A 14,682-nucleotide genomic window follows, 5' to 3' on the forward strand; every position below is an offset into this window, starting at 1 on the left:
ATTTTACATGTGGATCTAACACCAGCCAGTTGGAGCTCATGTCCACCAATCAAAACCTTACTTGCAGAATCCTGCCAGTGATTTAAAAATAATTTGAAAACATTCCGAATTATCCTGAGGGTATACGACATGTTTCATGTGAATTACGAATGCCTTAAAACATGTTTTATTTTATAAAATAAATAATTTTTAATGTAAAACTGAAGACTGATTTAGTTAGGTTTTTTTTTATAAATAAGTAAATAATTTTTAATGTAAAATTGAAGACTGATAACCCACCCCGTACGTATTGGTATGGTTCGCCGTACTGCGGCCACTAAAATAGACTCACCTGATATGTTTAGAATTTGTATGCTCCCAAATAACGTTATAAAAGGCGAAGTGTGATTGGTCAATATTTAAATTATTATTTACAGACGAAATGTTACCTGGACATTGGGGACTACGCAGTGTTGTTAGTTTTAAATCACTGGCAGGATTCTGTAAGTAAGGTTTTGATTGGTGGACATGAGCTCCAACTGGCTGGTGTTAGATCAACATGTAATAGTGGAGCTAATTTTAATTAGATTGAAAATATTAGTGGCTGTATATTAAACGTGTCCCTGATTATTCTAGCATTTGTACTAGGTTAAATTTCATTTTATTTCTTTATTTTTTTTTTTTAAATTTCGTATGTACGAAAGTATAAAATTTGAAGAAAAAATCCAGTTTGGGGTTCTTCCAAATATTAAGATGACCAGAAACACATTGAATATACAATACGAACACTGATATTCTAAACAAGAAAATATATTTAATGCGTATTTTTAAACGATAGAACGATTTTATTAGTCTGAAACTTCTTATTACAATGCAGACTAATTCAGGACAGTCCCTTTAAGACAGGTTGCTGCTTAACATAGGTTTGACTGTTTTCTCTTTTCAGCCTGGTAAGTGGTGATGTTGGTGGTCAATTCACTGCACTGTTCAAGAGGGTGTCCAGTATACAGAAAAAGAATGGACCATTTGATGTGAGAAATCTATATTACCGAACTCATTTAAAATTGTTTTCTTTAACAACACCACATTGATTTTTTAATCATCGGCTATTGGATGTCAAACATTTGTTAATTTTGACAGTCATAGAGAGGAAACCCGCTACATGTTTCCATTAGTAGCAAGGGATCTTTTATATGCACCATCCTACAGACAGGATAGCACATACCACAGCTGTTGATATACCATTCATGGTTCAGGGGCTGGAGTGAGAAATTGGTCAGTGATGATATCATGTAAAGGACACAATTATCATTTAAAAAAACAAAAAAAGTCAAATGTTGCATTTACGTTGATTTTGTAAATATGAATATCCTACCCCCACCCCAACCCCCAATGTTAGTGTTTTAAACTCTATTCCCCTCTTTAGGTGACATTATTACTATTTAATAGTCAAATGTTGCATTTACGTTGATTTTGTAAATATGAATATACTACCCCCGCCCCAACCCCCAATGTTAGTGTTTTAAAACTCTATTCCCCTCTTTAGGTGACATTATTACTGTTTAATAGTATTCAATTGCCGCTTTGATTGGCTGGTTGTGACAACTGTTGGTTGTAACAACTTTTAAAACTTTACAGTACACAGGTATTCACACTTCTAATAGGTGAAACATGTCCTTCATACCTTATTAGGTGCAAGGCCCTCAGCATCCTTTTGTGTAACAACAGTCGATTACTAATTTTCATAGACAACAAAGCTGGCATTTACATTTGCATTAAACTAATAGTGAAAATATAAGCACCTTAAAAATATCCTGGGGAAAGGTCTGTATTACAGATAGTAAAATTGTATTAACTTAAAAAAGTAAAGTAGAGCTAGTTAATTTTTAATCGTGGCTAGTAAATATTCAAAATCACTGATCCCATGGCTAGTGGATTTTATAAAAAAATTCTAGAAGCTCTGCGGCTTGCTGCTCTTGTGGAAGGAAGAATCTGTGCACCAGCAAGTTTGTCTCTTTCTCTACCTGATCATGTGTCGGTATTCATAAACATATATGTTAGACTTTAAAAGTGGTGTCCATAAACAAAGACTTGAAATATGCATTCAGTTATGTTAATTTAATAGTTTCATGTTATTTTCTCTCAGTTATTACTGTGTGTTGGTGATTTCTTTGGAACCAATGATGAAGAATGGGAAGATATTGTATCTGGAAGTATAAAAGGTAAAACATCAAGCAGGTTGTAGAGTATACTTGTTATCTCTTGCTGCTGCTTTAAAACAGTCTTAAATGTTTTGAGCATGGCAAGGAAAATGTACGCATTTAATTTTGTTTTCTACTCTTCTGATTCCAAATTAACAATTTGTTGAAGATCATGAGGTATTTTATTTTTATATACCCACTACATACATGTAGTAGCAACTCTAGTAGTCTATAATTAGGTTTGTTTTTGTTTGTTGTTTGCTATATTTTTGTGACACAAGATATTAATATTTCTTGAACTGATTTTATTTTCCAGTACCCATCAGCACCCTTATTCTTGGCCCCAATAAACCTGAGCATACAAAGTATTTCAGTGGAAAAGATGGCACAGAACTGTGTGAAAACATTACCTATCTTGGTAAGTTTAATAACCTGACAGCCAGTGTAAAAACATCTCCTATCTTGGTAAGTTTAATAACCTGACTTCCAGTGTGAAAACATCACCTATCTTGCTAAGTTTAATAACCTGACAGCCAGTGTGAAAACATCTCCTATCTTGGTAATTTTAATAACCTGACTTCCAGTGTGAAAACATCACCTATCTTGCTAAGTTTAATAACCTGGCTTTCAATGTGAAAACATCACCTATCTTCGTAAGTTTAATAACCTGACTTCCAGTGTGAAAACATCACCTATCTTGGTAAGTTTAATAACCTGACTTTCAATGTGAAAACATCACCTATCTTGGTAAGTTTAATAACCTGGCAGGCAGTGTGAAAGCATTACCTATCTTTGTAAGTTTAATAACCTGGCAGGCAGTGTGAAAACATCACCTATCTTGGTAAGTTTAATAACCTGGCTTTCAATGTGAAAACATCAACTATCTTGGTAAGTTTAATAACCTGGCAGGCAGTGTGAAAACATCACCTATCTTTGTAAGTTTAATAACCTGACTTTCAATGTGAAAACATCACCTATCTTGGTAAGTTTAATAACCTGGCTTTCAGTGTGAAAACATCACCTATCTTGGTAAGTTTAATAACCTGGCAGGCAGTGTGAAAACATCACCTATCTTTGTAAGTTTAATAACCTGACTTCCAGTGTGAAAACATCACCTATCTTGGTAAGTTTAATAACCTGGCTTTCAATGTGAAAACATCACCTATCTTGGTAAGTTTAATAACCTGGCAGGCAGTGTGAAAACATCACCTATCTTGGTAAGTTTAATAACCTGGCAGGCAGTGTGAAAACATCACTTATCTTGGTAAGTTTAATAACCTGGCAGGCAGTGTGAAAACATCACCTATCTTGGTAAGTTTAATAACCTGGCTTTCAATGTGAAAACATCACCTATCTTGGTAAGTTTAATAACCTGGCAGGCAGTGTGAAAACATCACCTATCTTTGTAAGTTTAATAACCTGACTTTCAATGTGAAAACATCACCTATCTTGGTAAGTTTAATAACCTGGCTTTCAGTGTGAAAACATCACCTATCTTGGTAAGTTTAATAACCTAACAGCCAGTGTGAAAACATCACCTATCTTGGTAAGTTTAATAACCTGACTTCCAGTGTGAAAACATGACCTATCTTGGTAAGTTTAATAACCTGACTTTCAATGTGAAAACATCACCTATCTTGGTAAGTTTAATAACCTGGCAGGCAGTGTGAAAACATCACCTATCTTGGTAAGTTTAATAACCTAACAGCCAGTGTGAAAACATCACCTATCTTGGTAAGTTTAATAACCTAACAGCCAGTGTGAAAACATTACCTATCTTGGTAAGTTTAATAACCTGGCAGGCAGTGTGAAAACATCACCTATCTTGGTAAGTTTAATAACCTGGCAGGCAGTGTGAAAGCATTACCTATCTTGGTAAGTTTAATAACCTGGCAGGCAGTGTGAAAACATCACCTATCTTGGTAAGTTTAATAACCTGGCAGGCAGTGTGAAAGCATCACCTATCTTGGTAAGTTTAATAACCTGGCAGGCAGTGTGAAAACATCACCTATCTTGGTAAGTTTAATAACCTAACAGCCAGTGTGAAAACATCACCTATCTTGGTAAGTTTAATAACCTGACTTCCAGTGTGAAAACATGACCTATCTTGGTAAGTTTAATAACCTGACTTTCAATGTGAAAACATCACCTATCTTGGTAAGTTTAATAACCTGGCAGGCAGTGTGAAAACATCACCTATCTTGGTAAGTTTAATAACCTAACAGCCAGTGTGAAAACATCACATATCTTGGTAAGTTTAATAACCTAACAGCCAGTGTGAAAACATTACCTATCTTGGTAAGTTTAATAACCTAACAGCCAGTGTGAAAACATCACCTATCTTGGTAAGTTTAATAACCTGGCAGGCAGTGTGAAAACATTACCTATCTTGGTAAGTTTAATAACCTGACCACCAGTGTGAAAACATCACCTATCTTGGTAAGTTTAATAACCTAACAGCCAGTGTGAAAACATTACCTATCTTGGTAAGTTTAATAACCTGACCACCAGTGTGAAAACATCACCTATCTTGGTAAGTTTAATAACCTAACAGCCAGTGTGAAAACATTACCTATCTTGGTAAGTTTAATAACCTAACAGCCAGTGTGAAAACATCACCTATCTTGGTAAGTTTAATAACCTGACCACCAGTGTGAAAACATCACCTATCTTGGTAAGTTTAATAACCTAACAGCCAGTGTGAAAACATTACCTATCTTGGTAAGTTTAATAACCTGGCAGGCAGTGTGAAAACATCACCTATCTTGGTAAGTTTAATAACCTGGCAGGCAGTGTGAAAGCATTACCTATCTTGGTAAGTTTAATAACCTGGCAGGCAGTGTGAAAACATCACCTATCTTGGTAAGTTTAATAACCTGGCAGGCAGTGTGAAAGCATCACCTATCTTGGTAAGTTTAATAACCTGGCAGGCAGTGTGAAAGCATCACCTATCTTGGTAAGTTTAATAACCTGGCAGGCAGTGTGAAAGCATTACCTATCTTGGTAAGTTTAATAACCTGGCTTTCAATGTGAAAACATCACCTATCTTGGTAAGTTTAATAACCTGGCAGGCAGTGTGAAAACATCACCTATCTTGGTAAGTTTAATAACCTGGCAGGCAGTGTGAAAGCATTACCTATCTTGGTAAGTTTAATAACCTGGCAGGCAGTGTGAAAGCATTACCTATCTTGGTAAGTTTAATAACCTGGCAGCCAGTGTGAAAACATCACCTATCTTGGTAAGTTTAATAACCTAACAGCCAGTGTGAAAACATCACCTATCTTGGTAAGTTTAATAACCTGGCAGGCAGTGTGAAAACATTACCTATCTTGGTAAGTTTAATAACCTGGCAGGCAGTGTGAAAACATCACCTATCTTGGTAAGTTTAATAACCTAACAGCCAGTGTGAAAACATCACCTATCTTGGTAAGTTTAATAACCTGGCAGGCAGTGTGAAAACATCACCTATCTTGGTAAGTTTAATAACCTGGCAGGCAGTGTGAAAACATCACCTATCTTGGTAAGTTTAATAACCTAACAGCCAGTGTGAAAACATCACCTATCTTGGTAAGTTTAATAACCTGGCAGCCAGTGTGAAAACATTACCTATCTTGGTAAGTTTAATAACCTAACAGCCAGTGTGAAAACATCACCTATCTTGGTAAGTTTAATAACCTGGCAGGCAGTGTGAAAACATCACCTATCTTGGTAAGTTTAATAACCTAACAGCCAGTGTGAAAACATCACCTATCTTGGTAAGTTTAATAACCTAACAGCCAGTGTGAAAACATTACCTATCTTGGTAAGTTTAATAACCTGGCAGGCAGTGTGAAAACATCACCTATCTTGGTAAGTTTAATAACCTGGCAGGCAGTGTGAAAACATCACCTATCTTGGTAAGTTTAATAACCTGGCAGGCAGTGTGAAAACATCACCTATCTTGGTAAGTTTAATAACCTAACAGCCAGTGTGAAAACATCACCTATCTTGGTAAGTTTAATAACCTGGCAGGCAGTGTGAAAACATCACCTATCTTGGTAAGTTTAATAACCTGGCAGGCAGTGTGAAAACATCACCTATCTTGGTAAGTTTAATAACCTAACAGCCAGTGTGAAAACATCACCTATCTTGGTAAGTTTAATAACCTGGCAGCCAGTGTGAAAACATTACCTATCTTGGTAAGTTTAATAACCTAACAGCCAGTGTGAAAACATCACCTATCTTGGTAAGTTTAATAACCTGGCAGGCAGTGTGAAAACATCACCTATCTTGGTAAGTTTAATAACCTAACAGCCAGTGTGAAAACATCACCTATCTTGGTAAGTTTAATAACCTAACAGCCAGTGTGAAAACATTACCTATCTTGGTAAGTTTAATAACCTGGCAGGCAGTGTGAAAACATCACCTATCTTGGTAAGTTTAATAACCTGGCAGGCAGTGTGAAAACATCACCTATCTTGGTAAGTTTAATAACCTGACTTTCAATGTGAAAGCATCACCTATCTTGGTAAGTTTAATAACCTGGCTTTCAATGTGAAAACATCACCTATCTTGGTAAATTTAATAACCTGACTTTCAGTGTGAAAAGATTACCTATCTTTGTAAGTTTAATAACTTGGCTTTCAATGTGAAAACATCACCTATCTTGGTAAGTTTAATAACCTGACCACCAGTGTGAAAACATTACCTATCTTGGTAAGTTTAATAACCTGGCAGCCAGTGTGAAAACATTACCTATCTTGGTAAGTTTAATAACCTGGCAGCCAGTGTGAAAACATTACCTATCTTGGTAAGTTTAATAACCTGGCAGGCAGTGTGAAAACATCACCTATCTTGGTAAGTTTAATAACCTGGCAGGCAGTGTGAAAGCATTACCTATCTTGGTAAGTTTAATAACCTGACCACCAGTGTGAAAACATTACCTATCTTGGTAAGTTTAATAACCTGGCAGGCAGTGTGAAAGCATTACCTATCTTGGTAAGTTTAATAACCTGACCACCAGTGTGAAAACATTACCAATCTTGGTAAGTTTAATAACCTGACCACCAGTGTGAAAACATTACCTATCTTGGTAAGTTTAATAACCTGGCAGCCAGTGTGAAAACATTACCTATCTTGGTAAGTTTAATAACCTGGCAGGCAGTGTGAAAACATTACCTATCTTGGTAAGTTTAATAACCTGGCAGGCAGTGTGAAAGCATTACCTATCTTGGTAAGTTTAATAACCTGACCACCAGTGTGAAAACATTACCAATCTTGGTAAGTTTAATAACCTGACCACCAGTGTGAAAACATTACCTATCTTGGTAAGTTTAATAACCTGGCAGCCAGTGTGAAAACATTACCTATCTTGGTAAGTTTAATAACCTGGCAGGCAGTGTGAAAACATTACCTATCTTGGTAAGTTTAATAACCTGGCAGGCAGTGTGAAAGCATTACCTATCTTGGTAAGTTTAATAACCTGGCAGGCAGTGTGAAAACATCACCTATCTTGGTAAGTTTAATAACCTGGCAGGCAGTGTGAAAACATTACCTATCTTGGTAAGTTTAAATACCTAACCACCAGTGTGAAAACATTACCTATCTTGGTAAGTTTAATAACCTGGCAGGCAGTGTGAAAGCATTACCTATCTTGGTAAGTTTAATAACCTGACCACCAGTGTGAAAACATTACCAATCTTGGTAAGTTTAATAACCTGACCACCAGTGTGAAAACATTACCTATCTTGGTAAGTTTAATAACCTGGCAGCCAGTGTGAAAACATTACCTATCTTGGTAAGTTTAATAACCTGGCAGCCAGTGTGAAAACATCACCTATCTTGGTAAGTTTAATAACCTGGCAGGCAGTGTGAAAACATTACCTATCTTGGTAAGTTTAATAACCTGGCAGGCAGTGTGAAACATCACCTATCTTGGTAAGTTTAATAACCTGGCAGCCAGTGTGAAAACATTACCTATCTTGGTAAGTTTAATAACCTGACTCAGTGACAGCCAGTGTGAAAACATTACCTATCTTGGTAAGTTTAATAACCTTACTCAGTGACAGCCAGTGTGAAAACATCACCTATCTTGGTAAGTTTAATAACCTGGCAGCCAGTGTGAAAACATTACCTATCTTGGTAAGTTTAATAACCTGACTCAGTGACAGCCAGTGTGAAACATCACATCTTGGTAAGTTTAATAACCACCTATCTTGGTAAGTTTAATAACCTGGCAGCCAGTGTGAAAACATTACCTATCTTGGTAAGTTTAATAACCTGACTCAGTGACAGCCAGTGTGAAACATCACCTATCTTGGTAAGTTTAATAACCTGGCAGGCAGTGTGAAACATCACCTATCTTGGTAAGTTTAATAACCTGGCAGGCAGTGTGAAAACATCACCTATCTTGGTAAGTTTAATAACCTGACTTTCAGTGTGAAAACATCACCTATCTTGGTAAGTTTAATAACCTGGCTTTCAATGTGAAAACATCACCTATCTTGGTAAATTTAATAACCTGACTTTCAGTGTGAAAAGATTACCTATCTTTGTAAGTTTAATAACTTGGCTTTCAATGTGAAAACATCACCTATCTTGGTAAGTTTAATAACCTGGCAGCCAGTGTGAAAACATCACCTATCTTGGTACCTTACCTTACCACTGGGCTACGTCTGACAGAGATTGATCCCATACCGACTGCACATCAGGGGAGCACGTTACCACTGGGCTACGTCTGGCCTACCGGCCCACTGACAGAGATTGATCCCAGACCGACTGCACATCAAGCGAGCACTTTACCACTGGGCTACATCTGGCCTACCGACCCACTGACAGAGATTGATCCCAGACCGACTGCACATCAAGCGAGCACTTTACCACTGGGCTACGTCTGGCCTACCGGCCCACTGACAGAGATTGATCCCAGACCGACTGCACATCAAGCGAGCACTTTACCACTGGGCTACGTCTGGCCTACCGACCCACTGACAGAGATTGATCCCAGACCGACTGCACATCAAGCGAGCACTTTACCACTGGGCTACGTCTGGCCTACCGACCCACTGACAGAGATTGATCCCAGACCGACTGCACATCAAGCGAGCACTTTACCACTGGGCTACGTGTGGCCTACCGGCCCACTGACAGAGATTGATCCCATACCGACTGCACATCAGGCGAGCACTTTACCACTGGGCTACGTCTGACAGAGATTGATCCCATACCGACTGCACATCAGGGGAGCACTTTACCACTGGGCTACGTCTGGCCTACCGGCCCACTAACAGAGATTGATCCCAGACCGACTGCACATCAAGCGAGCACTTTACCACTGGCCTACGTCTGGCCTACCGACCCACTGACAGAGATTGATCCTAGACCGACTGTACATCAAGCGAGCACTTTACCTCTGGGCTACGTCTGGCCTACCGGCCCACTGACAGAGATTGATCCCATACCGACTGCACATCAGGGGAGCGCATTACCACTGGGCTACGTCTGGCCTACCGGCCCACTGACAGAGATTGATCCCAGACCGACTGCACATCAAGCGAGCACTTTACCACTGGGCTACGTCTGACAGAGATTGATCCCAGACCGACTGCACATCAAGCGAGCACTTTACCACTGGGCTACGTCTGACAGAGATTGATCCCAGACCGACTGCACATCAAGCGAGCACTTTACCACTGGGCTACGTCTGACAGAGATTGATCCCATACCGACTGCACATCAAGCGAGCGCTTTACCACTGGGCTACGTCTAGCCTACCGGCCCACTGACAGAGATTGATCCCAGACCGACTGCACATCAAGCGAGCACTTTACCACTGGGCTACGTCTGGCCTACCGGCCCACTGACAGAGATTGATCCTAGATCGACTGCACATCAAGCGAGCACTTTACCACTGGGCTACGTCTGGCCTACCGGCCCACTGACAGAGATTGATCCCAGACCGACTGCACATCAAGCGAGCACTTTACCACTGGGCTACGTCTGACAGAGATTGATCCCATACCGACTGCACATCAAGGGAGCGCTTTACCACTGGGCTACGTCTAGCCTACCGGCCCACTGACAGAGATTGATCCCATACCGACTGCACATCAAGCGAGCGCTTTACCACTGGGCTACGTCTAGCCTACCGGCCCACTGACAGAGATTGATCCCAGACCGACTGCACATCAAGCGAGCACTTTACCACTGGGCTACGTCTGGCCTACCGGCCCACTGACAGAGATTGATCCCAGACCGACTGCACATCAGGCGAGCACTTTACCACTGCGCTACGTCTGGTCTACCGGACCACTGACAGAGATTGATCCCATACTGAGTGCACATCAAGCGAGCGCTTTACCACTGAGCTATGTCTAGCCTACCGGCCCACTGACAGAGATTGATCCCATACCGACTGCACATCAAGCGAGCGCTTTACCACTGGGCTATGTCTAGCCTACCGGCCCACTGACAGAGATTGATCCCAGACCGACTGCACATTAAGCGAGCGCTTTACCACTGGGCTACGTCTGACAGAGATTGATCCTAGACCGACTGCACATCAAGCGAGCGCTTTACCACTGGGCTACGTCTAGCCTACCGGCCCACTGACAGAGATTGATCCCAGACCGACTGCACATCAAGCGAGCACTTTACCACTGGGCTACGTCTGACAGAGATTGATCCCATATTGACTGCACATCAAGCGAGCGCTTTACCACTGGGCTACGTCTAGCCTACCAGCCCAGTGACAGAGATTGATCCCAGACCGACTGCACATGGGCTACGTCTAGCCTACCAGCCCAGTGACAGAGATTGATCCCAGACCGACTGCACATCAAGCGAGCACTTTACCACTGGGCTACGTCTGACAGAGATTGATCCCATACCGACTGCACATCAAGCGAGCGCTTTACCACTGGGCTACGTCTAGCCTACCGGCCCAGTGACAGAGATTGATCCTAGATCGACTGCACATCAAGCGAGCGCTTTACCACTGGGCTACGTCTGGCCTGCCGGCCCACTGACAGAGATTGATCCCAGACCGACTGCACATTAAGCGAGCGCTTTACCACTGGGCTACGTCTAGCCTACCGGCCCACTGACAGAGATTGATCCCAGACCGACTGCACATTAAGCGAGCGCGTTATACCACTGGGCTACATCCCACCCCTCATCTGAGGGAGTAGCCTATGTGTCTCAGTGGTTTTCTTCTTTAATAATCTGGGGCAAGAACTGTGCTTATCATGTTTGAAACCTTATACCTGATGGTAAATCAGAACACTGAGATGTCATTAAGTAACATACTCTTTGATTAGGCCAAATAAAGAAATATGTTTGGTTCCAGTTACCCAACCGACACTAAACTTTTATTTTCCACCTACTGATCAACATAACGGTGAAAGAATGCAGCACTTGCAGCTCTTTGCCATGACTATATAAGTTTGACAGATTTTAGGGATAAAAGAACCTTCATAGCCTGCCTACCCTAAAACAAATGTAACATGTAACCAGATTCACATGTATGTTTTTACTTGGCCTTATAATACTTCATATCTGTTAAATTCATTCAAATAACTAAATATGCTTTCCAGTATTGTGTTTACTTCATGAAGACCTCATCATAAGCAGGGCTTCTAGATTGTGGTAGCCCCACTCCCATGGCTAGTGATATTCAATGTTGAGCTAGTAAATACAGGGCTTCTAGATTATGGTAGCCCCACTCCCATGGCTAGTGATATTCAATGTTGAGCTAGTAAATACAGGGCTTCTAGATTATGGTAGCCCCACTCCCATGGCTAGTGATATTCAATGTTGGGCTAGTAAATAACTACTGTTGCCATTCCTGACAACTAGTGAAATGTTTTTGGTCAAATATTGCAGTTACGTTTTTTGTTTTTTAATATGAATATCCTGCCCCAACCCATCCCCCAATGTTAATGTTTTTAAGCACCATCTCCCTAGAGGTGTGACATATCCAATTACCGTATATTGCCGTGTATTAGCTGACTCCTTGTATAAGCCGACCTCTTAGTTTGACCCTAAATATGTGTATAAGCCGAAGTCATCTTTTGTTCAGTTGTACATTGTATTGATTTCAATAATACTGTCAACAAATAGACATGTGCTTTTCTTTTTCATTATATTTTCTTCCCCTTTAATCATTACAGACACGGTATTCGTTATCTCAGTTAACGTCTTCCATGCCGTGCGGTACTATCTTAAAGTAAAGTAGGGCTAGTGAATGTTTGATCATGGCTAGTAAAGTTTTAAAATCACTGATCTCATCACTAGTGGATTTTATCAAACTTCTAGAAGCGCTGCAGACATAAGGGTAGTTATTAATCATGCTCCCGGTCACTTTTTCAGGGTCAGTCATATTTGGCTCCCTTGTGCATTTGAATTTATAATGGTATCCATAATGTAAGTTACAGGAGCAATGAATCATCCCCCTCAGTTTGTTTTAATGGTGAGGTCTGTTCTATTTTAAGTGATCTTTAATTTGGTGCTAAGATTAAAACATTTATTTCTTATGTAGGTAGTCGAGGCATGTTCACAGGAAGTTCTGGTTTACAAATTGCTTACCTCAGTGGAGTGGAGAGTTCCGGTTCCACCTGTGGTCCGACAGAGTTTGACCTGGAGGCTGTGACCTCTCTCACGGTTCCAGTGGCTGGAGACAGCAAATTTAAAGGAGTGGACATCCTGTTGACCTCACAGTGGCCTGTGGGAGTCGAAAAATATGCTGATGATATTGTGAGTTGAAATTTTTAATACACACTGATAAGATTCCTCTTGAAAATACAAAAGAAAGTAAAAATTCACCTTTTTAAAGTAAGGAGATATGAAAATAATAAAGATATAAAAGATAACCAAAAGTATGATTTAAAAAACACACCCTCATTTCAAAATAACAAGAAGAGTACAAATGGTTCCTTCACAAAATGTCCGGGAAGATTGTTTGGTGATATTTAATTATTTGAGCAGCTATTGGTGTGCAAGCTGGGGGTGGGACGTAGCCCAGTGATAAAGCGCTTGCTTGACACGCAGTCGGTCTGGGATCGATCATTGTCAGTGGCACATTGGTCTATTTATCATTCCAGCAAGTGCACCACGACTGTGGTATGTGCTGTTCTGTCTGTTGTGTGCTGCCTATAACAGATCCATTTCTACTAACAGAAAAATATAGCAGGTTTCCTCTCTAAGACTAATTACTAAATGTTTGACATCCAATAGCCGATGATTAATAAATCAATGTGCTCTAGTGGTGTCCTTAAACTTGAACAAACTTTTTCTGTTGATGTGCATCTTTGCAAGCCGATACCATTCCATATGGTATACTGCATTTCATATCTTGACATGCATGTAGTTACCACGTAAACCGTTCTGGAATTGGCCTCATTTCAGAACTTCTCTCTGGAAAACTGTGGGTTAATCATATAGCTTGTTACATATTCCTATGCTACATGGCCGTTTCCTTGGAAATGTGCCGTGTTTGCCACAATATTTTTATCAAAAGACCACAAAGATCTATATTTATGTGGACTTTCTGCATATTTACATTGTTTACAATATTGGGTTACATTTTAAACGGTACACATATATAGTGAAACTCCTCTAAACCGGACACCCTCAAGATCAAGTAAAAAGTCCAGTTTTGAGGTATCCGGTTTCGAGGGGTTCCCTTCTGTGCAGATATTTAAAAAGGGACCATGAAAAATGTCCTGTTTTGAGGGGATTCCAGTTTATAGAGTGTCCGGTTTTGAGAGGTTTCACTGTACATGGGGAAGCCATATTTCTTTTTTATCCAATGTTAAGCAGAATGTGATTGATCAGTGATGAAAACAATCTTTGTTTTGTTTAACGACACCACTGGAGCACATTGAATTATTAATCATCGGCTGTTGAATGTCAGACATTTGTTAATTTTGACATATAGTATAGAGTTTAAAGTTTGTTTTGTTTAACAACACACTAGAGCACATTGATTTATTAATCATCGGCTATTGGATGTCAGACATTTGATAATTTTGACATATAGTATAGAGTTTAAAGTTTGTTTTGTTTAACGTCACTGCTAGAGCACATTAATTTATTAATCATCAGCTATTGGATGTCAAACATATGTTAATTTTGATATATAGTCTTAGAGAGGAAACCCGCGACATTTTTCATTAGTAGCAAGGGATATTTTATATGCATCATCCCATAGACAGGATAGCACATACCACAGCCTTTGATATACCAGACATGGTTCAGTGGCTGGAGTGAGAAATTGGTCAGTGATGATAAAGGACATAATCGTTGTTTCAAATTTATTTACTATATAGAATTTACTAGTAGTCTCGATCGGTTTATGTGGGTAACTGTGCCAAGGCACGGAAAGCAGTATACCACAGAGAATGGTACCTTGGCTTGTGAGGAGGATTGCATGCTGCTAAAGTTATACAGTCAAATCCGCTTATTTGCATACCCACAGTGCAGCTCGATCATATGCAATTAACCAGGTTAGTCGATTAACCGATAG

The 14,682-nt window shown here is 39.9% G+C and overlaps 1 protein-coding gene across 3 annotated transcripts in view; it reads left to right on the forward strand.

Moving 5' to 3' along the window:
* The window catches only part of LOC121382205 (CWF19-like protein 1), a 41,764-nt gene that overhangs the window by 3,009 nt on the left and 24,073 nt on the right, over window positions 1–14,682 (forward strand). The window contains exons 2-5 of one of the 3 annotated variants that reach the window (XM_041511729.1): window positions 926–1,010; window positions 2,126–2,201; window positions 2,497–2,598; window positions 12,697–12,911. In XM_041511729.1, the coding sequence (XP_041367663.1) occupies window positions 926–1,010; window positions 2,126–2,201; window positions 2,497–2,598; window positions 12,697–12,911 (478 nt within the window). Of the gene's footprint in view, window positions 1–925; window positions 1,011–2,125; window positions 2,202–2,496; window positions 2,599–6,858; window positions 6,876–12,696; window positions 12,912–14,682 lie in introns of those variants that run through there. The other 2 variants (XM_041511730.1, XM_041511731.1) reach the window with 2 other exon arrangements.

The sequence above is a fragment of the Gigantopelta aegis genome, chromosome 9, assembly GCF_016097555.1.
Source record: "Gigantopelta aegis isolate Gae_Host chromosome 9, Gae_host_genome, whole genome shotgun sequence".
Classification (NCBI taxonomy): Eukaryota; Metazoa; Mollusca; class Gastropoda; order Neomphalida; family Peltospiridae; genus Gigantopelta; species Gigantopelta aegis.